The 26,376-nt window shown below is 50.9% G+C and overlaps 11 protein-coding genes across 11 annotated transcripts; 7 read left to right on the top strand and 4 right to left on the bottom strand.

Moving 5' to 3' along the window:
* Positions 1-1,038: 1,038 nt before the first annotated feature.
* F9C07_2287807 (uncharacterized protein) lies at positions 1,039-3,042 on the top strand (the record flags this gene model as incomplete). Its single annotated transcript, XM_041295189.1, has 2 exons — positions 1,039-1,073; positions 1,197-3,042. The coding sequence occupies 2 exons, from the start codon at positions 1,039-1,041 to the stop codon at positions 3,040-3,042; spliced, it is 1,881 nt and encodes a 626-aa protein (XP_041150761.1).
* A 552-nt stretch (positions 3,043-3,594) lies between these two features.
* Positions 3,595-4,648, bottom strand: F9C07_12892 (gibberellin 20-oxidase family protein; the record flags this gene model as incomplete). The annotated part of the gene is made up of 3 exons (XM_041295184.1): positions 3,595-4,236; positions 4,287-4,353; positions 4,401-4,648. The coding sequence occupies 3 exons, from the start codon at positions 4,646-4,648 to the stop codon at positions 3,595-3,597; spliced, it is 957 nt and encodes a 318-aa protein (XP_041150762.1).
* A 1,015-nt stretch (positions 4,649-5,663) lies between these two features.
* F9C07_2237487 (uncharacterized protein) lies at positions 5,664-6,820 on the top strand (the record flags this gene model as incomplete). The annotated part of the gene is made up of 4 exons (XM_041287439.1): positions 5,664-5,741; positions 5,806-5,988; positions 6,049-6,624; positions 6,683-6,820. 4 exons carry the CDS (start codon positions 5,664-5,666, stop codon positions 6,818-6,820), a joined length of 975 nt encoding a protein of 324 aa, XP_041150763.1.
* A 65-nt stretch (positions 6,821-6,885) lies between these two features.
* On the bottom strand, positions 6,886-9,242 carry F9C07_12895 (putative cysteine desulfurylase; the record flags this gene model as incomplete). The annotated part of the gene is made up of 2 exons (XM_041287448.2): positions 6,886-7,361; positions 7,967-9,242. The coding sequence occupies 2 exons, from the start codon at positions 9,240-9,242 to the stop codon at positions 6,886-6,888; spliced, it is 1,752 nt and encodes a 583-aa protein (XP_041150765.2).
* A 655-nt stretch (positions 9,243-9,897) lies between these two features.
* On the bottom strand, positions 9,898-11,493 carry F9C07_12896 (uncharacterized protein; the record flags this gene model as incomplete). The annotated part of the gene is made up of 1 exon (XM_041287449.1): positions 9,898-11,493. The coding sequence occupies one exon, from the start codon at positions 11,491-11,493 to the stop codon at positions 9,898-9,900; it is 1,596 nt and encodes a 531-aa protein (XP_041150766.1).
* Positions 11,494-12,140: 647 nt separating this feature from the next.
* F9C07_12897 (putative oligopeptide transporter) lies at positions 12,141-14,591 on the top strand. Its single transcript, XM_041287440.2, has 15 exons — positions 12,141-12,205; positions 12,266-12,438; positions 12,489-12,544; positions 12,620-12,744; positions 12,816-12,926; positions 12,976-13,122; positions 13,170-13,209; positions 13,259-13,358; positions 13,410-13,599; positions 13,655-13,663; positions 13,710-13,801; positions 13,851-13,899; positions 13,956-14,077; positions 14,131-14,156; positions 14,206-14,591. The coding sequence occupies exons 1-15, from the start codon at positions 12,177-12,179 to the stop codon at positions 14,542-14,544; spliced, it is 1,608 nt and encodes a 535-aa protein (XP_041150767.1). The 5' UTR covers positions 12,141-12,176; the 3' UTR covers positions 14,545-14,591.
* Positions 14,592-15,208: 617 nt separating this feature from the next.
* F9C07_12898 (putative phosphatidylserine decarboxylase) lies at positions 15,209-16,651 on the top strand (the record flags this gene model as incomplete). The annotated part of the gene is made up of 2 exons (XM_041295190.1): positions 15,209-15,318; positions 15,382-16,651. 2 exons carry the CDS (start codon positions 15,209-15,211, stop codon positions 16,649-16,651), a joined length of 1,380 nt encoding a protein of 459 aa, XP_041150768.1.
* A 966-nt stretch (positions 16,652-17,617) lies between these two features.
* On the top strand, positions 17,618-18,034 carry F9C07_12899 (uncharacterized protein; the record flags this gene model as incomplete). The annotated part of the gene is made up of 1 exon (XM_071507916.1): positions 17,618-18,034. One exon carries the CDS (start codon positions 17,618-17,620, stop codon positions 18,032-18,034), a length of 417 nt encoding a protein of 138 aa, XP_071367559.1.
* Positions 18,035-18,615: 581 nt separating this feature from the next.
* On the top strand, positions 18,616-19,543 carry F9C07_2176145 (uncharacterized protein). Its single transcript, XM_071509380.1, has 5 exons — positions 18,616-18,804; positions 18,856-18,909; positions 18,977-18,992; positions 19,043-19,171; positions 19,231-19,543. Exons 1-5 carry the CDS (start codon positions 18,772-18,774, stop codon positions 19,260-19,262), a joined length of 264 nt encoding a protein of 87 aa, XP_071367558.1. The 5' UTR covers positions 18,616-18,771; the 3' UTR covers positions 19,263-19,543.
* Positions 19,544-19,622: 79 nt separating this feature from the next.
* On the top strand, positions 19,623-21,822 carry F9C07_12900 (Metallo-dependent phosphatase-like protein; the record flags this gene model as incomplete). Its single annotated transcript, XM_041287441.2, has 4 exons — positions 19,623-19,726; positions 19,792-20,002; positions 20,084-20,277; positions 20,331-21,822. The coding sequence occupies 4 exons, from the start codon at positions 19,623-19,625 to the stop codon at positions 21,820-21,822; spliced, it is 2,001 nt and encodes a 666-aa protein (XP_041150769.2).
* A 434-nt stretch (positions 21,823-22,256) lies between these two features.
* F9C07_12901 (putative 5-oxo-L-prolinase) lies at positions 22,257-26,155 on the bottom strand (the record flags this gene model as incomplete). Its single annotated transcript, XM_041295185.1, has 2 exons — positions 22,257-23,576; positions 23,633-26,155. The coding sequence occupies 2 exons, from the start codon at positions 26,153-26,155 to the stop codon at positions 22,257-22,259; spliced, it is 3,843 nt and encodes a 1,280-aa protein (XP_041150770.1).
* Positions 26,156-26,376: the final 221 nt, after the last annotated feature.

Here is a 26,376-nt window from a genome sequence, read left to right as displayed (position 1 = left end):
TGTTACAGCCATGGTGTACACACATATATATCTTTCTCTGATTAGCCCAACTCGTTTATCATGCTTGTCAGAGTCCTCATGAGACAGGATATCGTTATGATTAGTTAACCAGGAAACTATCTCTCATAACTAAGACTATAGCTCATTATGAATTCATTGAATGGTTCAATGATCCCCAAGTCCAGTCTGTTGTGGCACATGATGCGCGATGCATGCCCGACACGTGATCTACGCCTAAGGTACCTGTTGTTATACAGTACGGAGTACATAATATTCCTGCAAGAAAACCCCCGCACCCCGGCTCTAGGAATGCTTGCAGATGAGAATTAAGGTTAGAGGATTATCTACTAGGAGAGACCCCAAATGCACCTAACGGATGCATCCCCGGCTCTTAGAGCCACCCAGAGACAATTCTATCCGCCTTTGGGGTTGATAAGTCAGCCGAAGACGAGTTGTGCACTCTGAATCTTATGTAACCACGACATTAAAGGAACATTAAAGTGCATAGCCATCCCAATCGGGTGAGATTATGACGATCCCCGATGACCTCATCCGGTTACCTAACCCAAATCACATGCTGGCTGTCAAAGAAAGAAACAAAAAAGGACAAAAAAAAAAAAAAGTCAAACCCCGTGCAGGCGGACGGGGCGTGACAGGGAAAGCAAACAATACAATCCCTAATAGGATATGCTTTGTCTGCAGCATGTCTTCTTCAACTCCTTGCATTCGCTGATCTCTCGTATTTGTTGTTTCCTCCCTTCACAAACAATATATACAACACTTTCGAGGCGCATCTCGTGAAGCGGTTATAGACGTCTATTGATCCGTCCTCATTCTTCCCCTATTTACCCCGCCGGAGGTTCGAAACATCCAACGAGTCACTACGCCACTGTTGCCTTGACTTGGCTCTCCAGTCGCTTCAGTTGCCAGCATACCTACATTTTCCTCTCTCTCACTTCTTCTATTTTCGCTCGCTTCATCTCATTCTTCGGTCGGGTTTAGAAACTCTCTACTTTTGACATCCCGCACTTCCACACTATGGGGAAAGCCCCCGCCGCGATCGTTATTGCGAGGTATGTCTCAAAGACTTTGGGCCTTTCCGTTACGAACTGGTGTTTTTCCATTTTCTGTTCTTTTCTTTCTCTCCTCTTTCTTTCTATGTTAACGGAACTTGCTGACCGGTAGTGATGTACTAGACATGGTGCCCGTTTAGATGCTGCCGATAAGAACTGGCATCTGACGTCTCCAACTCCCTACGACCCTCCGCTTTCTTATGGCGGTTGGCTTCAGTCCCGTGCTCTGGGGGCCCGTATCGGCAATGTTTTAAAGTCTCTGGACAACGATATCCTTCCCGAGCAAACAGATGGCGAGACGTTGCCATCGTTTCGCCCACATCCTTCCAAGCGAAAGCGTCGAATTGTTATCCATTCCTCCCCCTATCTTCGGTGTCTACAGACCTCGATCGCTGTCGGTTCCGGGATAAGCCAGCACTATCCCGATAGCACAGGCCCAGGCCCGGGTTGGAGTCAGCCGAATGGGTTCCTGTCCGCCCCCGTCATGTCTCCAGCACAGGAGCCGACCACTGGCGCAATCACCAGTGCCCCTGCAGCTCCCGGTGATCAGCGATCTCTTCTACGTGTTGACGCCTTTCTCGGCGAATGGCTATGTCCAGACTATTTCGAGGAAATTACCCCGCCCCCTAAGTCAGAGAGGCTGATCGCTGCCGCCAAGGCCGAACTATTACGACGCGACAGCATCGTACCGGAAGCCGATACTAAACCTGCCACGGGCTTTTTCCCGGGTGGCTGGGGCAGCCTTGGCAACAAACCCCTGTCTCCCCCTATTGAAGAGGAGGATCGCAAGGTCTATTCCGTGTACACGTCAAACGAGCGTCGGGAGGGACAGAGAAATCGGGCCGGCAGTTGTGACACCCTGCGGTCCGCAGACACCCCACGCACCCGGAGGTTGCTCAGCAAAATCAACACCAACCTCCCGCCCATCCCCGATGGGGCGTACATGCCCCCGACGCCGAGCTATGCCATCTCGCCGTCCGATCCGATCCCCACCGGTTATGTCACGCACGCTCGGGATGCTTGTGTGAGAATCGACTATCCGTGGGATAGCATGCGAGACCCGCCGAATTGGGGAAATGGGGGTGAGTACGGCGAAGAATGGAGTACGATGCACACGCGCTTTCATACCGGACTGGAGCGGATGGTCCGCTGGTATCAGGAGCACGATGCATCCCTTCCCTCCGGTCGGCGTCGGCGTCATTCGCAACTATCCGTGTCCGAGAGCGCAGAGGAGTCGAAGATCCCGGACGACGAGGACGAGCCCACCGACACGATCTTGGTAATCGTCACTCATGGGGCAGGCTGCAATGCACTCATCGGAGCCATCACCGGCGAGCCTGCGCTTGTGGACATCAATACGGCGTCCCTCACGCTGGCAGTCCCGAAGGACCGGGTGGCTGTCACCGAGAAAGCAGACACGATCGGCGGACCTGTAGCGCCGTATCGTCCCGGAAACGATCAGGTCGAGTTACGCGATTACAAGCTACAGCTGGTGGCGTCGACCGATCATTTACGGCCGGTCACGAACCTGTCGACATCCGTCCTTTCGTCGCCCAGTAGTTTAAGTTCTCCATCGTCCGCATACCGTCCTCGATTCTCGACCCGCCCGTCTTTACCACAAGGCGGGTTCGTGATCGGTCCTTCTGCTGTGTCTGGACCGGGCACCGGTTCGTGGACATTTTCACGACCTTCCACCGCTCCTCGCGGTCCCAGCGGTCTGTGGGGCTCTAACTCGATCTCGGCAGGGGACACGGCGGACGATATCATCCCCAACTTCGGTGATCCCTGGTCGGGGTCCAATGGGACTAGCAACAATGACCACCACTCCGGCAAGAAGTCGGAAGAGTCGTCAGATTGGACGCCACAGCTGCCACAGAGGACGCTCTCTCAACGAGGTCTATGGGGGAGTAGGCCTTCGAAGGAGCCCCATGTCAAGCGGCGCTGGACGGTGACCGAACGACGAGTTTAACGGGCGTAGACGATTAGACCAGGCGCAGAATACCTTTCTTCTCATTTGTATCAGGCACATCTAGCGGACTCTTCCCCTTTTGGTTTCCCCCTTTCCCCTTTCCCCTTTCCCTTTTCCCTCTTTTCTCTTCTCAGTTCTTCGGCGAGGCGTTTTTGGGATCATAGCGAACTGGAGCGTTTAATGATTGCATGAAAATACTAGTATACTATGACTTTGGGAGATCGGGTTCTTTAACCCATCTGAGCACATCTACTCAACTCTGGGAATGTACAACAATGTTAATACCACTCCACCTCGGTAACCTCGGCTGGCGGCCTTTGATGTGATGTACTAGTGAACAGCATTTCTTAAAGGTCGTTTCTGTAAAGCGGAGATCATTGAATCTGCAGACTCACTCCAGCCAAACCTGATTCTCCTCTTATAAACAGTTGGAACATTTGCTTCTCTGTCAATCTGATTGTGGAAATTCTCGCTAACCTTTTAGGTCTTACGGCAGCAATGGCACTGATCTATAGCTAAGCAGCCTATCACAACACCAACGGAGGTCTCCCTCTAAAAGGCACCGATGCCACCGGTAAGAATGGTGTTCTTTTCCTGCTCCACATGCGCTGCTTTGAACACGTTGTATTTCTGGTCATGCCAGTTCAGGGCGGAGACTACAGTGTTCTCGCTCGTACGGAATTCGGTTTCGTTTCCTGGACGGAGGAAGTAGGCGGTCGAGTAGCGATACTCACTCTCATGGCCTGGAACCGGCACAACGCGGTGCAGTGCACTCAACAAATCATTTCCCGATAAGAATCGCAACGCATCCCCGACATTCACGACATACAGCCCTGGTCGCGGTTGGACGTATTTCCAGCTGTTGGTGGCCTGCGCATAGACCTGGAGACCCCATTGCTCGCAGTAAAGGAGAGTCAGAGTCCCAAGGTCGGTGTGCATGTTGTGACCGACACCGCTGGACTTGTCTGCGCACTGCTTGGCGTAGCGGAAGTACATCATGGTGGACTGCGAGGACATATTTTCCTGATGATAATCCTCGAGTCGCACAGGTGGCTGGAGCAGATCAGACAGACACGACAAAATAGTCAATGTGACGCCGTGGGATATTTCCAGATCGTCGCGAAAAACCTCTTTGTCATTCTTGAATACCTCAGGAAGAGAGTCGCCAGTTCCCAAGAAGTTGTCCCGTGGTAGCTACTAGATGGTGAGACCATTGGCCATTGATCGTATAGTCTGCGACTCACCTTGATGTTCTCAAATCCGTCCTTCATATGCTTGACAACACCGCTCAATGTACCAGGAGGCTTGTATCTGAATCAAGTCAGCTTTTATAGAAAGGGAAGAGTCAGAATACCAACCCATTGGTCACTGAATCCTTGTGAAGCTTCATCTTCTCCTCATTGGGACGGTCAAACCAATCTTTCATCAAAGAGAGGGCTTTCAGTCGCTGATGGAGCCCATGAGACACATTGGAACCAGCAAGATCCAGGTAGAAGAAGCCTTGTTTGCGACAAGCCTCGAGAAGCCTGTTCAACTCGGTCTGGTCTTTGCTCGCAAGCTTCGCAAAGCTCAAGACCTCTAGATGAGCAATATCGGTTTTATCCATGGTGAGAGATCACCGAGCACCTGGGGATGAGAGACGGTTGTAGCAAGATTCTAGGTAAAACAGTGAGAGTTTGGATTGCATCAGCTTCAGACAAAGGGCATAAGATATTAAGCACACTCGCACAGAGACTCCTCTGACACATGCATGCGGGGAATAATCCCCGTCGGATACACCGATTGGTAGTGTATCAGGCTCTCTGCTACTACTCCACAGCCTTGTGGTTGACTGTCAGGATACGGTGCAATTTTACCGAAGCCCAAGGTTTAGCGGAACAAGACAGTGTACGACTTAACAGACATGCAGCACCTGCAAGAACCCCAAAGAAGCAATATTTTATCCGGGTATCAGCGTCGTAAGCGTGGAATTTGTGTACTTTTTTTTTGGTAACAGCCCATGGTCGACATATTTGTTAGACCCTCTAGTAAGACTACGGTGAGTTCACGCAGCAATTACTTCTTCAGGGCATTGCGCTGACACTGGCCTAGAAACCGGCTTACAGAAAGGAACATAGGCAACCCCTTGTCGCTCGAAAGGCATATCTCGTATCTGCAAGCAGTGACCTAGTTTTGCATCCTTGCATTATGCACCGTGACTGAACGCTACATGGAAGGTAGTCTTCTAGCAGGATTTGTGATACTCTCCAGGGCACCTTCCTCGTTTTCTCGAGTAGCCAGTCGGACTTGCGCCGTACCTAATTTGTGTATCCGGTTGAATCAGGGCAAATATGCGCGGGGATACTATCAGCCTTACCTGCCCGCATGCATTCACCTTTACCCCTAGGTATCACAGTTGTGGTATTCTATCTCGGTACGCCTGATTATGGTGCATCAGAGGTCTGTTCCCCGCAAGCTGACATGTGTGCTGTGGCAGCTGGCCTCCCTAGGGACTAAGTATAAAGGAAAGTTTAACCTACGCCAAAGGGGCAGACTATGTCGACATCAGCGTTCAATCAAAGCGAGCCGAACAGGTTGTTTGCATTCTGTTTCTTGCATTGACAGCGGACCTAAATTCCAAAATGGTGGGAATAAGTTCATCTTCAAAGCCCATCTTCCTTGTTACTCACCCCCGAGCTATTTCTACCGCATTTGAAAGGGTATAAATTAACTGTTACCCCAACCGGACAACACCCGCCCAATTCAAATAACTAACACTCTCAGGCCTTCCTGACTCGAGACAACGATATTGCCTGTGTCCATGAGCCCTTTTCCGATGCATATCACTGGGGTCCGGAGAAATTGAGTGAAAGATATGAGAACGTTGAGAAGTTACGGGCAGAGAATGGCTTCCAAGACTACACTTACCGTGTTGCTTTGGGCCTTGTCAATGACAGCAAGCAAAACGTAGGTGACCCTGACTACAAGAAGCGAGAGGAGTGTCAAGGTGATAACAATTGCGCCTAGGGCAAAAGAGTCTTTGTCAAGGACATGGCCAAGTGCCTGATGCCACTCCCTGGTGCCGATCCTCGTATCGCACCCTCTTTACATTACGAGCAGAGGGCCATTAACAGAATGGATTCCTTGCAAAATCATACTGCTATTCCTAACCCAACTGTCTTCCCCCCCGATATTCTTTCCGGCTTCCATTACACCTTCTTAATCCGGAACCCTCGACAGAGTATCCCCAGTCTCTACCAATGCTCTATCCCACCGAAGTCCCACATCACCGGGTGGAACGGGTTCAAAGCGACCGATGCGGGCTACGCGGAGCTACGTATTCTGTTTGACTATCTTGTGCAGGTTCAGATCATTGGTCCCGGAACCGGGAACGATATCTGCATTGTTGATGCCGATGATCTCTTGGCGGATCCCGAGGGGATCGTTGAAGAGTACTGCTGTTCTGTTGGGATCCCTTACGACCCTCGGTCCTTGCACTGGGGAGCAGAAAAAGATCAACAGCGAGCTCGTGATATCTTCCAGAACTGGATCCCGTTCCATGATGCAGCACTGAAGAGTACTTCACTCAATCCCCAGCCTCCGGTGAGTCAATTTATCGCTAACGCCTCGTATCATACGATCACTAACTGAAGTGGCATAGCGAGTTACAACCCTTGAAGATGATATTGCCGAATGGACCGAGAAGTTTGGGGCCGAGGCTGCCATGCTCATTCACCAGAATGTCGAGGACAATATGGAAGACTACCTGTACCTGAAACAATTCGCCATCAAAACCTGATCAGTAAAGATTCCTCCTGTTAGCCAGATACATACACGATGACAAGTCAAGCTCTTTCCAATCAATCAACCTAACACCTTCACCATATAAACTCTCCTCAGCCCATTCTCCAACCCCCGATGAGTCTCCACATACCCCAACCTCTCATAAATTCCCACATTCTCCACCATCATCTCATTCGTATACAACCTGATGCGTTTGAAGCCACTCTCTCTAGCCTTCTCCTCAGCGAATCCCATCAAATATTTTCCCAGCCCTAACCCCTGCGCTGCCGGCGCAACAGCCACATTATCCAGTAGCATCGTCCCCTCCTCGGGAATCAGCACCAAAATTGCACTTACCACCCCATCCTTCTCCACCACATGCACTCGCCCGGCATCGATCAGTGCCCCATAATCATCAAGCATGGGGCCAGGCCTTCGGCCGATCCGTTCAATGTAGGGGGTGTAAGCTTCGTTGACCAGGGTTTCAATCGTGAGTTTATCGGAGGAAGTCGCGAGTCGGGGTTTGACATGCGGAGACATCTTTTCTCTCTCTCTCTCTTTTTTTTTTTTTTTTTTTTTTTTTTTTTTTTTTTTTTTTTTTTTTTTTCCTCTGATAATTCTCCAATGAAAGGAGGAGGAATGAGTGTGTTGTGAAAAAGTATAGTAACGGCTTTTTTGTACTTTTGGCAATTTTTGGGGTTGGAGAGGGGTGGTGGATTCTGCGTGAGGCTGAGATTGGTTTGGTTAGACATTTGATATTGCATATATTTTACTAACTACCTTGTGCAGGGGTTATTCTTATTTTTATTTTATCTTTCCAATGAGAACTCGATGATCATCTGCAGAATTGGGAGGTAGTAGAGTAATGAGGGGATTTGGTGCTTCATGTAACCTCAGCCTTTTTTAAGATACATACGTACTGTTAGTAGGGTTATATTTAGCCCCGTGACTGGGAGGTAATAATACTACACAATATTGGGAGGCGGGGTTGGAAGTGTTGATTTATTTATACGGGGGAGGAAGGAGAAGGGTTGGTACGGTCATGTGCCCGAGACAACAAAGAAAATGAAAACTCTAGCGTTGGTCGTGGCGTTTTTAATCTCAAGTCAATTCATGAGGTGAGTCACTGTGCTATCATCGGAGCGTACTCGATTCTATGTACCAAGACCATTGACGTCTGCAGCATGTGCTTGGGCTATTCTAGTCTCCTCATCTAGTGCGGCCTTGATCTTCCCCGCCAGCCAGACATACTGCTCCATGCTGTTGTGCAGCTGAACACTAAATCGGAAGATCCGTTTCGGGTAGGCCGGCCAGTGGTAACACTGGATCTCTGCACGATCATCCTCCCAAAGCGTCTTGCACAGAGGGAGAATGCCCTGAGTCTCTGGTAACACCGATTCTGGAAGGGGGAACACCACCATATTGGCAATCATATCATCTGGGCAAGGAAGGCCAATGCCAAGTATCCCCAGCACTTTCCGGCGCGCGTCAACAGCAAGCTCATGGTTTCGCTTGACCATGGCAGCATGACCGCCCGGCAGCGCGGTTTCAAGAAACTCGATAATCTTTGGCATGCTATGCACGCCAGATGGGTCGTGACAGCCGTTCCACTCAAAGGTATGCTCCAACCAACTGTAGGCGGCCCCGTCCGAGTCCCGCCAGTGGCCAGAGCGAGCAATAATCAGGGGCTTGAGACGGCGGATCCGGTCGCGACGCGCGTACAGGAATCCCACCCCGCGCGGAGCACACATCCATTTGTGGCAGCTGGTGGTGTAGTACGCTGCCCCGATGTCATGGAGATCCACTGGCACCTGCCCCGGGCCGTGGGCACCGTCGACGAGGGTGTCGACCCCACGGTCCGCTAGCTCCTGGACAATGCGCTTGATGGGGAACACCAAGCCGGAGCGGCTGACAATATGATCAATGATGGCGAACCGGGTTCGTTCTGTCACACACGCCAGGATACTTTGGACAATCTCCTCCTCAGATGCAACGGGGAATGGAACCTGCGCGATGACCACTTTGGCGCCATCCCGGTTTGCAACATGTCGGAGGAGCATGGTCACCGAGCTGTATGCATGATTGGTCGTCAGTAGCTCGTCGCCTGGCTGGAACTGCTGGCTTTGTGTGACGATGTTGAGACCCAGGGTCGAACCAGGGGTCAGCAGTAGCTCGTCGTAGTCGGCATGCACGAAGCGCGCTAGAGCCTCCTTCGCAGCGCGGTGGCGAGGCGACCAGCGAGAGAGGAAAAATTCGGGGGATCCACGATCCAGTTCCCATCGCAACGCATTTTGGTGCTCGAGCACCTTCGTCGGGCAGGCCCCTGAAGAGCCATGATCCATATGGACCACGTCTCGCCGAAGAGGCCATTCTGACATAAACGGACTCGGCTGCGGAAAGTCTTCCGGTAAGAGGTCCAGGTCGTCTAAGGCTGTCATGGCTTCCTAATTAGGTATAATGTAGGAGCGAAGATGCAAGGATAACAGTCTCCGGAACAACGACGATTACTTTTTTTTAGAAGGAGTAAGTGTTGTGAACAAGTTGGAATGGCGATCAAGGACTTGAGTCAGTTGACCTTTTTGACCGCGGATTTCGATCAATTGAACCACAAGTGCCATGGTGAGAAATTCAAATGACGAACGCAACGGAGTCGTATGCATCTTACAGAGGATTGGAATCCCCGTGTCTGCGAAATTCTCCGCCAAGCGTAGCCCAAGAAGGGACAATGTTCGGAACAAGGATTAGAGACCCTATTCGCCGGTCTCATTTCTCGATTGTCAAGACCGGGACTGCAGACCCTGTTGCCAAGTCGGAGTCATGCGTAGCCAAGAGTATTAATGGTTTCACTGCAGATTATTCCTGCAGCCTGCAGCCAAAGCCCTCCGGGGGTGAAACGGAGCCTAAACAAGTCAAGTTGCGGGGTCTGAGGAGAATCTGCCCCTGGGCAATAATGCATCCAGATAAGCGTTCAGCCATGATCAGGGCCCGTCCGGAATGCGAGTAAGCTGCGGGGAAGACTAGATATCTTTAGAACACAGGCTCTATTGCCTAGTTGGGGAAGCGGGCTATCTGACATGATTTGATTCTCGAAAGTCAAGACACGACACAAGACCATGCGCGGTGCTGCTGCACTTTCTCATGTGGTTGAGGTTCTTGGGCGAGGCCATTCATGCTTGGTCGCACTTTAGCCTGACAGATTAGAGCGACATCGACATCGACGCCGCCGGAATGTTCGCCCCCAAATGGAGTCAGCGACATAAGTCTGAATGGTTCGGGTCGTCCATGTGTCTGTCCTGCCTTTTGCGGTAATGCGATAGGTATGTCGTCGTCATTAAAGAGAGCCTGGTGATACGGATGTAACAAGACCGGCTTATGCTTGCCTGCAGATCGCTGTTTGCAGATTGTGTAGAAGTCATCCTCCTGCACGACGAGTGCAGGGATGTACCTGACCCAAGCAAATTTTCGTACGAGCGCCGCTTGGCTCGTTATCTGGTCATACATTTTTCGATTGGTCGGGGAGTGAAGCTCCGTCACTACGTCGCAGAGATCGATTTGCCATTTCCGACCGAGGTGATGGGCTGTGCAGTAGCCTCGCAGGCCTTCTAACATGGCCTGACGGTCGACGGGCAGTGTCAGTGTCGCTAGAAATCGGAGCAAGAGTGTCGCGGTGGCACGGTGATTGCCGTCTATGATAGGGATCAGCCATTGGTCGTCATGGGCGTAACGCGGATATGTGGCGACCAGGATCGGGACCAGGGGGCAGGCCTGGCCATCGCTCATGGCAACCGCCCCGAGCATCTCCTCCACGACTTCGAGGACATGCATTGGCACTGAAAATTCCGCTCGAGCCAATCGGCCCAAGGGTACATTCACGTAGGGAAGTTGATGGTGTGCGTTGAAGTGGACGAGAGTGAGCCGCTGCAGCAACGGGTTGGCCAGATACGAGGCCTCTTGAGCGGCTTGCGCGGCCAACCGTTCTAGATCTTTAGCATGCAGGATGTGTACCCTAGTGGCTGCCATGCATTTCCCCAACAGGTGACTGAAAAAGAACTGCTGCAGCGAGAACGGCCGCGACAGTCCATAGATTGGGTCCTTGAGAAAGGCATGGATTTGTAAAAACGCCAATGCTCCGTCAAAATGCCCTCTCCCCAGCTGCGACGCCATCTCACCTAGAGAGCGTTTCCAGAGCTGCAACGCGATGGTGCGTGCTGACGAGGTCGCCTTGTAATCCACGGGTATAGCAACGTAGTCGGACTTTGCGGATCGTGTCCGGTTGGATGAGCTGCTGACCATCCTCTGGACCACACCATGCACGGTTGCTTGTGCATGAGCTATCAGTGTAGGCAGAAAGTTGGGCCACTCCGTCAGCAAGCTCGGCCGCTGCAGGAGATCGAGCAACACCTCCTCACAGGCGAAGGGTGCACCCCGCTCAGGGTAAACAGAAATCAAATATGTTAATCGACCATACTCGGACTCGAGATCTCCGTACGTGTCCCAATCATCGACGGTGAAGGGATTCCCGCGCATACTTTCGGCCAGGGGGAACAAGAGGGGTGGAGGGTGGTTGTTGTCCAGGTCCGGGGCCACCAGGTACCGCATTCGTCGCAATGCTAGATGGATGAGATCCTCAAGGGTCGGACTCACAATGTCCTCCATGGGCGGTCGCGGTCGCGGATGTTTGGTCTCCATGCTCGGTGTGGGACTGTTGTTACCCTGGAAGGTGAAGTGAAGAGAAGGGAAGTGTTCGAGTGAGGGATCACACTCTGATTCAAATATATACCAATCCAAGGACAACGGGTCTGGCGCAACTTATGCACCATATATCGTGCTCTACTACCTTCGTATGACTTGATTGGATGCGACGAGTTTCTACTCTATGGATGTCGTCTCCTCTTTCTATAGACCCTTGAACAACATCGTGAAGTTGTTCCAAAAGGACCAACCCTCTCTGTTATTGATCAAATGTATCCCCTGCTTGAATGATGGGGTTAAGCCTGTCAACCAATGATTTCAATATGTCTATATAGAGCCGAAGCCAGTGGAGGAGTTGTATTCCGGCTCTTTGTTTGATACGCCCTTTAGGGTACACCCTGGTCACCCTACCAGAAATAATGAAGTTTCCTCGGACAATCTGCTGATTATTAATGGTTGCTTTTGAGATTTTTTTTTTCCTCTTTGTCTTTGTTCTCTTGTCTTTTTTTCTTTTGCTGTTTTCTTTTCTTTTTTTTCCCCAACATACAGCCCTAAGAGTCAACCGGAATTGATGTCAGGTGCTACTCGAGGAGTAAAAGCAGCAGCAAGTGTTGCCTGACTCACCCTCCACCAAACGTGTTGCATTCGACTCTCCAACAACTCCAGTATTGGGGGCAAAGATGAAGGAGCCCACCGAAGAGCAAATAATGTCTGTTGATTCCAATGCGTCTTGCCGTTTCCCAACTTCAATGAGCTAATAATGTCCCAGAACCCCAGGCGACAATGAAAAAGCGCCCTCTACTAATGAACAGGTCGGCCCTACTCGTGAAGAGCTGGAAACGCTTCCTCGAATCGCTGACAAGATCCCCTACACGATATTCATGGTAGTAATTGCCGAAGCGGCCGAGAGATTCACCTTTCGCTCCATAACAGGACCACTGCGTCAGTGCGCATCGCCGCCAAAAGGTTCGAGTGCTAACCGATTTTGACAGAGAATTACGTTCAGAACCCTCTACACGATGACCGTCTTCCCGGTGCCCTTGGCAAGGTATGTCGAGGAATGGTGTCCATGTCCATTTGGGTATCGACTTTCCTTTTTGACGGACTTTGTGGTTATCACTAGGGACAAGCAACTGCTACGGCCATCGGGTACTTCTTTCAATGTTGGTGTTTTCTGATGCCGATCTTAGGAGCTGTCATAGCAGATTGTTATCTGGGTCGTGTGAAAACTATCCTTCTTGGAAGCATGTGAGTTCTAGACAAGTTGTCCCCGTCGTGAATCAGCATGTTTTAGAGAATATTAACAAGAACTGCATTAGCACGGCGACAATCGGCACTTTAATTCTCTTCCTCACCTCTTTGCCCGTGTCCTTGGAGAATGGAGCCGGATGGCCTGGACTATTGGTTGCCTTGATAATTATTGGATTGGGGTACGTCAAATACACCACACGCGCGGTCAACAATAGATAACACGAGTAGTGCGGGTGGAATCAAAAGCAATGTCGGGCCTCTCGTGGCCGACCAGTACACGGGCAAGAAGCCCGTGGTCAAGATCACAGCCGACAACCGTCGTGTGATTTTAGACCCGGATGTCACTGTTCAAACCATCTACAGTCGCTATTATTGGTATGTTGCTTGGAGAACAAGCGGAAGCAGGCGTTAAGATATTGCAGGCTCATTAACATCGGCTCTTGCGCGGGTCTCATTGCGCCGGTATGTACATCCCACTCATTCTTTTGATTTGGTGCACTAACTTCATCAGTGGGTGGAACGTAAGGTTGGGTTCTGGGCGACATTTTTAATACCGCTGTGCATCTACGGATGTGCTACTGTGGTGTTGATATTCTGTCGGAACAAATATAGTGAGAGACGCTGTTTAATGACTGACTGGTGCCATTGCTCACAAGAACTAGTCATCCGGCCACCGCAGGGCTCAATTGCTATTCGTGCTGCCCACGCACTCTGGATTGGCTTCAAGAAAAACAGGACAATGGACCATGCCAAGCCATCCTATTTGAGGCAGCAAGGGGAACGAATAGATCTACCCTGGGACGATCAGTTTGTGGACGAGATCAAGGTGGCTTTGATGGCATGTCGAGTTATGTGAGTAGACCCCGTGAACCTAGTGACTCAATACGTTTGACTAACAAGCCAATAGCTCGCTCTTGTGGGTACTGTAGACCCCTTGGAGAAGGACGCTAATAGCTTCCTAGCCCTATCTTCTGGTTATGCTATGGCAACACAGTGGGAAATCTCATCAGTTTGGCCGGGCTCATGAATACAATGGGACTCCCGAACGACTTCTGTAAGCTGCATGGTACTTCTAACGCGGACTGAAATTGACTGGTTACCAGTGGCAGGAAGCATTAACCCTCTCAGTATCCTCATTTTGCTACCTCTGTTGTTAGTAGTCTCTTCGGCGCGATAATACCCGTCAATGTCCACTGACGTCAATATAGTGAGCGAGTAATCTACCCTTCATTGCGTCGGGTTAACATACCATTCCGGCCCATTTCGCGCATCACTTTTGGCTTCGTGATCATGTCGGGAGCCATTGCAGTGGCCGCCGGCCTGCAATCACGTATGTGTATTGACCTTATCCACCCTTGAAAATGCCCACTGACACTCAATCAGTTGCCTATAACTCACCCCCTTACTCGGTAAGTACAAGTCCATCTGATGGATCGAGTCAATCCCTTACATACGTAGGTAAATTTCCTATCTATTCTCCCCATTTACGTCTTGACAGCGCTGTCTGAGATTACCGCCTTCCTCAGTAGCATGGAATATGCCTATACAAAGGCTCCCCGGTCCATGAAGAGTCTGGTTGCTTCGGTCAATCTGCTCCTCTGCGCTCTGGGCTCACTGCTGGGGTTGGCGATTTCACCCACCTCCAAGAAACCACAGATCTTAGTGCAGTTTGCTTGCCTCAGTGGCATGATGTTTCTAGCGGCTATTCTTGTCTACGTGCTCTTTTCCAAGTACAACAAGGTGGACGAGAAAATGAATCAGATCGAAAGGGAGGCGGACAGCGACCGGGAGGAATAGAGGCATACGCACGCTACAGAAATGAGTCTGTAATTTAGAATTAGACCAGACCATCTTCTAGCTTCTACTTTAAAGTATACAGAATTTAACATAATAAAAATCAACGTGGAAGTACTCAACATGGTCGAAAATGAACGTAAGGAAAACTACTAAGAGAAAGATCGAGGCCATTCCTGCACACCGGGTGTGATAACCAATCGTCAAAACCCCAGCCATAGGTCGGTTAATATTTCCTCTCCTGAAAGTCAGCTACTAGTAAAGACGAGATAAGTCCAGTCCCACTAGCTAGTTCAAGCAAGCAAAGAGTAATCTTCGGCAGGGTTTACCAGGAACAGAACTGGGCCACTGCATCTGGTCCTATTATGCAGAGTTACAGCGGCAAAACAACGAACTAATTCCCTAGCGGTCATTATCCACACATCCCGGTCTTCTCCGCAATGGATTTTCTGGCAAGCTATCCGTAATCGCAGAATATAGTTGAACATGGTAACCTGTTTCTATAACGCCTAGAGGCGAAAGACCCACAGCTTGAAAGTCACTGGTTGAGCGGAGTACAATTCCTGCAACTATATAAAGGCGCTAAGAACAGGGCCATTGCTGGCTTGAGGGGTACTATAGATTGTAGACCAAATTTCTTTCCTGTGCACATATATACGTTGGCAAGATGACATATAAATGGACGTGGTCTGCAATTCTTCGAACCCTGCTGCTCCTATTATGTGTTAGGGATGCTGTGGGCGGATCTGAGATCCCACGTCTCCATCGGGCACAGAGGTATGTCTAAGCACACCACTTCTGATCGTGTGATGTACACCAAACATCTAAGTGATATCCCAGACCAGGTCTCTGGCTCCCGAAAGACTACCGCATCCAACAAGAATGGACCAAAAAGATAGCCAGAGACACAATAGCGAATCCCAAACCACTCCACCCCGCTGTCCAAGATCTGAAGGACTTGATAGAGGGCGACTCGCGGATCTATCTCCTCGCCAATGGAATGTACGACGATATACCAGCGAACTTCACTGATCCCAGCGGCCAGCCCGTGGTGCGCAGCTACACGGACATGCTAAGTATCATGAACCATCTACTCACCATCGCGCCGCCATGGAGCGAACACGAGAACCAGGTCGGACTGGTCGGACTACCCATGCATGCGCTGCTAGACTGGCCAATGGGGACGTTTCACGGCCATGGGTTCTTCCTCGACCCTGCGGTCAATGCCATCCTGAAACGCGTCTTGGATGTCTGGAAGGATTATCTCCAGTCCCCCGCATCAGCGGAGGTTCTTAATAATTCGACCACAGGATGGTTCAGTCCAGCAGCTATTAAACAGCTCACTGCTGTTGCGAATGTGGACGGGTCATCATACGCATTCGATGAGCTCTTCGTCTGCGATCCGAGCGAGAAACATTACAACTTCACATCCTGGGATGGGTTCTTCACACGAGCGTTCCGATCAGAGCGACGCCCAGTCGCCGAGCCTCACAATGACTCGGTGATCGCAAACGTATGTGAATCACTACCATTCGCAATAGCCCAGAATGTCAAACGACGAGATCGATTCTGGGTGAAAGGTCAACCATACTCGGTCGAGGATATGCTCGGTAAAGACGAACTAAGTGAGCATTTCGTCGGTGGAACAATCTATCAAGCCTATCTCAGTTCCCTGAGCTACCACCGATGGCATGCCCCCGTCACAGGAACCATAGTCAAGGTGGCCAAGTTCAATGGGACTTATTTCTCCGAGCCATTGTTTGCTTCCATGGAGATATATGGGGCCTGGCCGAAAGCGCCGCGGTACTCACAGGGATACCTGTCGGCTGTGGCGGCGAGGGCAGTTATTTATATTCAGGCGGATAACCCGGCTATTGGTCTCATGGCAGTCGTCGAGGTGGGTATGTCAGAAGTGTCGAGCTGTGAGGTTACGGTTAAGGAGGGGCAGAGGGTGGTGAAGGGGGATGAGATGGGGATGTTTCATTTCGGCGGATCGACACACTGTTTGCTCTTTGGAAAGGGCGTTAAAGTGTCGGGATTCCCAGAGCCGGGGTCGAGAACGGATAATGTGCCAGTGCGAAGTCGGTTGGCGGTTGTTGAGGAGCTGTAATGTAGTTTGTCTGGTGGATTGTCTGCTTCTTGCTGTGCTTTATGTTTTTATGATGGGGTAGAAGCTCGGCAATGGTGTTGGAATTCTGTTGAATATATATGGAAGCTCAAGGGAGCCTCCTGGATGGACTTGAATCAAGCTGCTTACCCGATTTAGGGATACACACTGTGGGAAATGCGTAACGAAGTCGAGCCAACCGTGGAGGATAGCCTCTTTGACTCAGGAGTCGGATATATCTCCAATTTAGTTCGCTGTGACTATCTCAAAGATGTATATAGGGTACAAGAGTTCTAGGCAGTGTCAACAGAAAAGCAACTGATTACATGTTGCCGTTTTCCAAGTAATCTTGAGTAGAACAGTATCTAATATAGCCTCCCTCTTGATAAAGAGCGTACACCCAAGAAAACAGAAAGGTAATTGACAGTTAGAGATCAATTTTTCGGCGCTGGGGGGATAGCTGAAGTCGCCATGTTACTAAACGTGACACTCCCCCGGATTCTGCAGCGAGCACGAACTACAAAGGACAGTTCAATATGACTGGCGCCCATATACACTCCAAAGAATGCATTTGTTTGAAACACCAGTTTCATGAAGAGAAACCATCCTCAATTGCCCCAGCATCTACACAATTCGAGTCCGAAGCCATACGTGATTGTTAGCGGAAAGCATTAAATCATATAGACGTGTAACCTTTTTCAAGTAGTATGGTTTGGATCCTTAACCACGGAAAGAAATGGTTTCGAAACCTAATTGCCGAATTTTGACCTTCACCCTCCAAGCCATTTCCAGTTGCAGTAAAGTTGTAGTTCATTCCGAAGTGGTTTATGTCATAAGTCGGCACTGGAGAGCATGTCAAATCGTTCTATGATGGCGGACCCCAGGACTATAAAAAAAGTGACATAGAAAATTGCGAGATCATGAATTCTCAACCCCCGACCGTCTTCCAACCACTATCTCCAACTAAAGATGAAGACTTCCACGCCTCTTCTTGTTCTCCTCAGCGTCGCCGCCCCTGCTCTCTCCTCCCTGCTGTCCCCTGCCCACGCCCTAAACGAAGATGTAATCGTGCAGCTCGCCAATGACTGGACAGGCGCTAACGCCAATGCGACTATCGCGCCTGACAATTTAAAGCACTTCATTCAGGATCTCTGGGGTAAATCTGACCTTGTTGGTGAAGACGGTGAAGTCTACGCGACAAGTGCATCACTCGTGAAGTTCGAACAAGGGACAGCATGCCGTATTTTACAGCAGCCAAACGTGAACGTTATCATGCACTCGCAGACAACCTGGGCATTCTTGGATCGCGGAGCATGGGTGAAGTTGGACAACGCGATTTTACAGTGCGTTGATGTTAATCAGACTCCTTACAGAGACGATCTGTAGGCTCAATGACAAGGTCCTTGTCTTGTGTATACAATATGCTGTTTTCCGACTCCTTGGCATGGTCCTCCTCAATATAGACCAGCCTCTTTACTCAAGTCATGTGTCTCTATACCATCTTCCCGTTTCAATGAAGAAGATTATAGTGCGTAATTGCATTTATTTAAGTAGCGGTACAAGGCTTTCCTGGTGTGAGTATGTCTGTGCTGTCGCACTTATATTTAATAGCTTAGTTATCAATATACAACCACCAGGTCAAGGGGCAGAGGATTACCTGCATTAGTTATCGTCTATACAGTCCAGAGCCAGAATTGCAAAACCCTCTATTCAGACAAGCAACGCGGATGCCCAAGAATAGATTGTATGCCTAACATTATACAGAGGTGCTGTATATGGGTTCGGCGCCCATATCGTCAACCTTACCATGATAGCTGGGTTCGGAGCATGGATATTGGGCTATTGATATCCTGTATCTCCTAAATATTCGTACGACATCATCGGAAGCTTCAGATGTTACATTTGCCACCTGCAATGACGCCCATAACAATGTAAGACGTCATTATTCGCTTGCTAGTGATCTTACATAGACCATGATTTAAGATAGGAAGTCTTTCATAGCAAAGCACTTATATAATAGTTCATATTCATGCCTGGTATGCCCTTTGAGCTTGCAGTCATTCATCCTACTGTTTGATATTTGCAACACTTTCAACTATACATCACCATCTAGCAACGTTACAATGGATAGAAATAGCCTGGTTGAGAAATACAAGGTAACCCACTTCCTCTGTGCCCTTTGTATATCCAAGCTTAAGTTATAACAGAACAGCCCAAACGTTGACATGGTTGACATATTCATCAGAACATTTGAAGATTATGTATGCAGCACCCTGTGGACGTTCCCAAATACCTATATATGAAACCGCTGATGCATTTCTCTGGTAGGACAAGGACATCAACGGTGAGCGGAGCCGTAAGAATCCTTTCAGAGACCTAATAGATTTGTATTAGGGACGATGAATGCAGACGAATACCGAAGCATGGCAAGGGAGGTTTTCGGTGATGACCTCAGTGATCAAACAATTCAAAGTTCCTTCCAAAAGTTAGATAGAGATCACGACGGCCAGCTTTCTTTTGACGGTAAGTCCCAGCCCCCGGGAGGTATTCTTATAAGTTACCTCACTCATAGCTCTTGACAGAGTATATGGACGGCTGTATGAATCTGGAATAAGCGGTGACGTCTGGAGGAGAGTGGCATGGCTTCACTGATCTTGCCGCTATTTGTGTCGTGCAATATGCTATAGGATATCTAATTCCAAAGATTCAGAAATGTACGCAGTAAGATAAAGGACCTAGGGAAAGATGTACACATTAATGAATACTGCCCAGGTGGAGATGCCGTAGGTAATCTTTGGTGGCTGATTGGCTCGGACCACACGGGGGATCCACAGGTGGCCCGGGTGCCTGCATGCCTGGGGTGTCCGCTGTCACCGCTGGTGTCAAGTGATTCCAACCCCTCCTCCTGCTTCTGCTTCCTCTTGTCTTTCATCCTTCTTGATTATACTCGGTCGCCGTATTACTCCTAGACAGAATGTCCGCTGTGGAAACCGACGGACTCACCATCACCCATTCTTCCGAACGAACCGGAACCCCCGATCTTCGTCTCATCCATTACAATGATGTTTACCACGTGGAGTATGTCAACCCCTTCCCCTTGGGCATCCAGCACGACAGCTCACTAACCAATACTCGGAGTCAAGACCAGGGTCTGCGGAGCCAGTCGGTGGTGTTTCTCGATTCCAATCCGTAATCAATCATTATCGTTCCGATCCCCGATTCGCCGGACAACCGGACGTTCTCACCTTCTTCTCCGGAGATGCCTTCAACCCAAGCCTCGAAAGCACGGTCACCAAGGGGCGCCATATGGTCCCTTTTCTGAATAAAGCGGGCACAGATGTCGCATGTGTAGGGGTATGTTGGCTCGTGTACGGGGAGAGTGCCCTACGCAAAATACGATAAGGGCAATGAAGGTCTGACGTGTATGGGTGATAGAACCATGACCTCGATTTCGGTGTTGCGCAGCTGCGTCACCTGCGTAGCCAGTGCCAGTTCCCCTGGCTGTTGGCCAATATCCTCGATCCAGCCTTAGGAGAGGATGTGCCAATTGCGAACTGTGAGCGGACCCGGATGTTGACATCATCGAACGGTTTAAAAGTGGGCGTGATTGGTCTGGGGGAGAGAGAGTGGTAGGTTGTCGCAAACTTTTATATATGCTACCTTCGGTCCTCACGTACTTCAGGCTAGGAACAATCAATTCCCTTCCCCCAGACTTGATTTACAAATCCGCTGCCCAAACCGCCCTCGACCTCGTCCCTCGTCTTCGTGAACAAGGCGCCGACATCATTGTCGCGGTCACCCACCAACGCGAACCGAACGACTACAAATTGGCGGAGAGACTTCCACCGGGCTTCATTGATATCATTCTGGGAGGCCACGATCACTACTACGCACATGCTATCGTCAACGGGATTCAAGTTCTGCGCTCCGGTACGGATTTTAAACAGCTTAGCTATATCGAAGCGTGGCGCAAAGCGGATGGACCAGGATGGGATTTTAACATTATCCGGCGCGATATAGTCCGATCAATTCCGGAAGACCCAGCAACTGTGGCACTGGTGGCCAAGCTGACATCCAGCCTGAAATCCAAGTTGGAGAAACCCATTGGCTACACGGTTCGGCCGCTGGACGCCCGGTTCTCCACCGTCCGCCAGAGAGAGTCAAACTTAGGGAACTTTGTGTGCGACCTTATGCGATTCTACTATGCGGCTGATTGTGCCATGATGGCTGGTGGTACCATCCGCGGGGACCAAATTTATCCGCCGGGCATTTTACGACTGAAAGATATCTTGAACTGTTTTCCTTTCGAAGATCCGATTGTCTTGCTCCGGGCTCAAGGGCGAGCTCTGATGGATGCCCTCGAGAACGGTGTAAGCCAATTGCCCGCCCTGGAGGGTCGGTTTCCACAGGTGTCAAATATTACGTTCAGTTATAATGCATCCGCTCCGCCCGGCTCGCGCATCAACTGGGCGAAGATCGGAGGGCACCCGATCGAGTACGACCGGACGTACTCCCTTGCCACACGAGGATACATGGGCCGCGGAAAGGACGGCTTCGCGTCGTTGCTGGTGCAGTCTGCTGGCGGCGAGGTAGAGGAGGTTGTCGACGAGGAAAGCGGAATCTTGGTCAGCACCCTCCTTCGTCAGTATTTTCTGAGTTTGAAGGTGATGGGCAGGTGGCAGCGCTGGAGTAAGAGCTTGGCACGTCACTGGGACACCGTGCACCAGAACCTCCATTGCAATGGCTGGTTGAAGCCAGCATCTGGCCAAACCTCCCCGGTAACCGAGAAGGCTCCGGTACGGCCCCAGCGACCGACCCTCCAACGGAGCAAACAGTACTATCAATACGGCCGCTTCACGGAGATTGACACGGAAGAGAGTCCGGAGAAAGAGGCCCAGAGCCATGAGGACATGGATTCAGATTCTGACTCGGATCCAGAAATTTTGACTTCTCCGCAACCTACCACGAACTATGTGACCCTGCCCGCACAGTCCGCCGCAGAGGAAGAGCGTCGACTTCGACTAGCCCGACGCGTCGTGCGCAAATGGATGCAGAAAGCTGGATTTCAGCCGACCACGTTGAACGGCACCGACGATGCTGGTTTTACCCCGACTTGGACTCCGGGTATCTCCCCGCGTCTTGAAGGGCGCATTGTGATAGAGGACACACGGTAGATTCATGATAGATCACGAGTTATAGAAGATTTTCGGTATGATTTATGATAGAACATGTTTCGGGTATCATGTCTCATATATGGAGCGTTTTGTCGCGCAATGAATGTTATCATTTTGGTTTGCTTCTCCGATATCAATTTAGATCATTAACCCTGGTGGTTGATATCGAGATCCTGCAAATGTATTCTTCTGAGTCTGAAAGCATTCCGGACGTTTTCGCAGTTGAAGCGATATATGGAGGAGCAAGGGTAGTATTTATCAATTGTGGATAGCCTAAATCAATTGAGATACTTCCAAATTTTACATCCATTGGTAACTCCCATGAGCACATTTTAATCACGAAGCGTGTATTATCAGTCATAAACAATTCCGTACAATCATCAGATATAGAACACCATTAAGTAATACAAGCATAGACTCCCATGTAGAATACCCTACTGCGCAGCACCCCAACCACCCCCACCAGCAGTATTGATCACGATACGATCATGCGTCTTCATCGAAACCGTATTCTTACCACCGATATTCACGATGCGTTCCTCACCCGTCTCCTCATCCTTGGAGATCCACAGATTGAGACCGGACTGGGCGTCTTCTCCTCCCTCCAGACCATAAGGACGATGGACTCGCCGTTCCGATAGAATCGAGCATTCCATAGGCGCCAGGAACTCAATGTCTCGGATGACGCCGTCACCACCGGGGTGGAGTCCCTTTCCGCCCGAGCCGGATCGGAGGGTGAACTGGCGCAGCAGAGTGGGATACCGCTTCTCGAGGATCTCAGGGTCAGTAATCCGCGTGTTGGTCATGTGGACGTGGATGCCGGACTCGCCCTTCCAGGTTGGTCCTGCGCCGCTGCCTCCGGCGATGGTCTCGTAGTAGCCGAAGCCAGGGATGGTTGCGCCGGTGTCTGGGTCTACCTTGGAGTTGGTGCCAAAAGTCAGATTGTTGCAGCATCCTTGGGAGGCGGCGCAGGCGCGGAAGGCCTTCAGGACGACATCGGTGATTCTTTGCGATGTCACGACGTTACCGCCCACGACGGCTGCCGTCTTGGTCGGCGAGAGGATGCTGTGTGACGGGACTTGGATGTCGATAGGCGCCAGACAGCCCTGGTTGAGAGGCACGTCTGAGGCGATCATGGCTCTTAAGCAGTAGATAATGGCCGAATGGGTGATGGCGATGGGAGCGTTCCAGCCTCCGTACACTTCGGGCCCGGTGCCGGAGAAGTCGAAGACGGCAGATCCGTCCGACTCATTGATCGTGACCTTCAGTCTAATGGGAGTACCGTCATCCATGTAATCGACGGCTTCCAGGGGCTCGCCGTTAAAGCGCTTGTAGAGATCCTTCAGGAGGTTGCGCACGGCTGTCTCGGCCGTGGCTTGGATCGCGTACATGTACTTCTGGACGGTTTCGACGCCGTACTCGGCGAACAAGGACTGAATCAGGGCGATACCGCGTGTGTTAGCCGCGATCTGTGCCTTCAAGTCCGATAGATTGTCGCTAATGCACCGCGAGCCCGAGCATCCGGGGTGTTCTGCTGGCTTGTTCACTAGGAGGTCGATTATACGCTCCTCCTCAAAGACGCCATTGCTCACGATTTTCTCTCCTTCAATGGCTGCACCCTCCTGCCACAGCTCGGTGGATTTTGGTGGCATCGACCCTGGCAGGATGCCGCCGATATCTGCGTGGTGGCCACGAGAGGCGACATAAAACATTATTTCACTGCCACCTGGCTTATCAAACACAGGCGTGATCACCTGTATCGTTTGGTTAGGGTTGCTAGTGATGTTGGAGTGCATTGGGATTGGCTTACTGTGATGTCAGGAAGGTGAGTTCCACCGCAACTGGGGTGGTTGGCGACCAAGACGTCACCGTCCCTCAGATTACCCAACCATTTCTGGTGTTGGTAGCGAACGGCAAATTGCATGGAACCGAGATGAACAGGAACGTGGGGAGCATTGGCCACAAGCCCGCCATCTGGAGAGAACAGAGCGCAGGAAAAGTCCAGGCGCTCTTTGATGTTGGTTGAGACGGATGTCTTCTGCAGGGTGCGACCCATCTGTTCAGCGATGGACATGAAACGATGACCGAAGATACTCAGTCTAATAGGGTCAATTTCGGATGAGAGCTCTGAAGGAACGCCATTGACGGTAGTCTGCTCCTCCTTTAGATCAATGACGATGCAAGTATCCAGGATCTTGGCTATGGAATTTGGAGCTACCACGATAGTCTGGGTCTTGTCGATGATGACGGCAGGACCATGGACGCGAGCATTTTTCTGGAGCTTGTCCAGAAGATAGACTGGCGTGTCAATGCGGCTGGAGTATCCGTCAAAGTACGCTTTCGTTGTATTGTCCGGAGTTCCGCTCACATCTTGCAAGCTGGCCTCCCGCAACTGGACCAGAGGACTCTTCTCAGTGCGCACATTCGATGAAGCGATCGTACGCACACGAATGTCGTCCACTAGGACCGCTCGGTCAGAATTGAAGTTGAATTCTCTGCGATGCCGGGTCTTGAACTGTTCCAGGAAGCCCGAATCATCTTCAGGTTTCAAGATCATTAAACTGGTATCGGAGCCCTCATAGCGCATATTGAGGTACAGCTCGTGCCGCACTTGATCCGCTGAGAATCCTTGGGTGCTCATCTCTGCTGTAGCGCTGTCTGTCATGTCATTGAAGCGCTTCTCGAGGCTTGACTGAGATGTCTCAAAGTCAGCGGAGACCGGCTCCTGAGATTCCTTGACCACCTCGGCCAGCGCCAACCCGTACGCGGAGAGGACAGACGAGTATTTATGGATGATAATGCGTGAGATGCCCAGTGATGCCGCAACCGAGCATGCATGTTGACCACCGGCGCCTCCAAAACAGGCCAAATGGTGCGATGCGGTTTCAAAGCCACGGGCTTGAGTCAGGTTGCGAATAGGGCGAGCCATCGACTCATCGGCCACCTTCAAGAATCCCAGAGCAACTTCTTCCGGAGCGTACTCCGGCTGCCCCTTCTCTTTTCTCTCCGCATTAATCTTCTGGGTCAACTCATTGAAAAGCTTGGTGGTCACTTCGAGATCAAGAGGCTGGTCCTCGTTGGGACCGAAGATGTGTGGGAAGTACTCAGGTAGTAAGCGGCCCAGGAATAGGTTAGCATCTGTGACTGTCAATGGTCCTCCTTTGCGGTAACAAGCAGGGCCGGGGTGGGCGGATGCCGATTCCGGTCCGACATAGAACAATCCGTTACGATATGACAGGATAGAGCCGCCACCTGCCGCGACAGTATTGATATCGAGTTGCGGGGATTGAATGAGCACACCGGCAACTTTGGATCCGAAAACATGCTCGAGATGACCGTCAAAACGAGACACATCCGTTGATGTACCGCCCATGTCGAAGCCGATCACGGGTGTCTTCTCGGTGGGATCCCAGCTCGTGGCGGCGAACCCGACCACGCCGGCTGCAGGACCGGACAAGATCGCCTTCAGCCCGCTGAATCGGCGAAAATCGACCAGTCCACCATCCGATTGCATGAACTCGAAGCGGCACTCGCGCTGACGCTCCAAGCCGCCTTCGAAGCTGGAGGAAATCGAGTCAATATATGTCTTGATGACGGGTGTGAGATAGGCATCAGCCGCGGCAGACATGCCTCGTGGGACGATTTTGATCATCGGCTGTAGCTTGGAGGACAATGTCACGGAGAAGCCCATGCTCTCGGCCAGCTCGCCAATCTGACGTTCATGCTCTGGGTATGCGAAGGAGTGGACCAGCGCGACCGACAGGGATTGGTAGCCCTGCTCCTTATACCGCTGGAGTTCCGAGCGAACCTCCTCGAGGTTTAATTCCTGCACGACACGGAACTTTTCCCCGGTCACACCCTCCACGATGCGAGCTCCGGAGAAGCAATCCTTATCTGCCGATGGATGGCACGGGACAATACGTTCATTGACCTCAACCACGCCTTCCGGCAGCACTCCTGGGCGGGCCATCGACAGATCAAAAATGTTTGGCCGTGACTGATCACCAATCTTGAGTAGATCGCGGAAGCCCTTGGTCGTGAGTAGGACTGACCGGGCCCCTTTCCTCTCCAGCAGCGCATTTGTAGCCACCGTTGTTCCCATGCGCAGAGACCCAATCCGATCCAGCTTCAGCGGTTGCCCTCTGGGGTGGGGTTCACCTGTGACGAGCTCGAGAATCTGGCGCACACCCTCGGTGGGAGCATCTTGATAGTGGGCGGGGTCGACGGAGAGTAACTTGAGGATGATGTCAGGTTTCCCGGGTACGATGGCATGTACGTCAGTGAAGGTGCCTCCCCGATCGATTGAGATGGTTATTTTCCCGTCTCCGGCCATGTTGCTTGCGTGCTAGTAGATTGACCGGATCGAGAGAGAAGGATATACGGAGGGGGAGGAGGACAAGAAGAGACGCAATACTGCTGACGAGGTGGGTATTCCCCGGGTTTAATATACCTTTATGATTTATCCGCAGTCCTGGTGCGGGACGATGATAACGACAGCGGGACACACCATGGAACCCTCCCTCATTTTGGTCGCTCTGTTCTCCGACTGGTTGT

Source organism: Aspergillus flavus, chromosome 8 (assembly GCF_009017415.1).
Source record: "Aspergillus flavus chromosome 8, complete sequence".
Taxonomy (NCBI): domain Eukaryota; kingdom Fungi; phylum Ascomycota; class Eurotiomycetes; order Eurotiales; family Aspergillaceae; genus Aspergillus; species Aspergillus flavus.
This window is presented reverse-complemented; position numbering and strand designations above follow the sequence as displayed.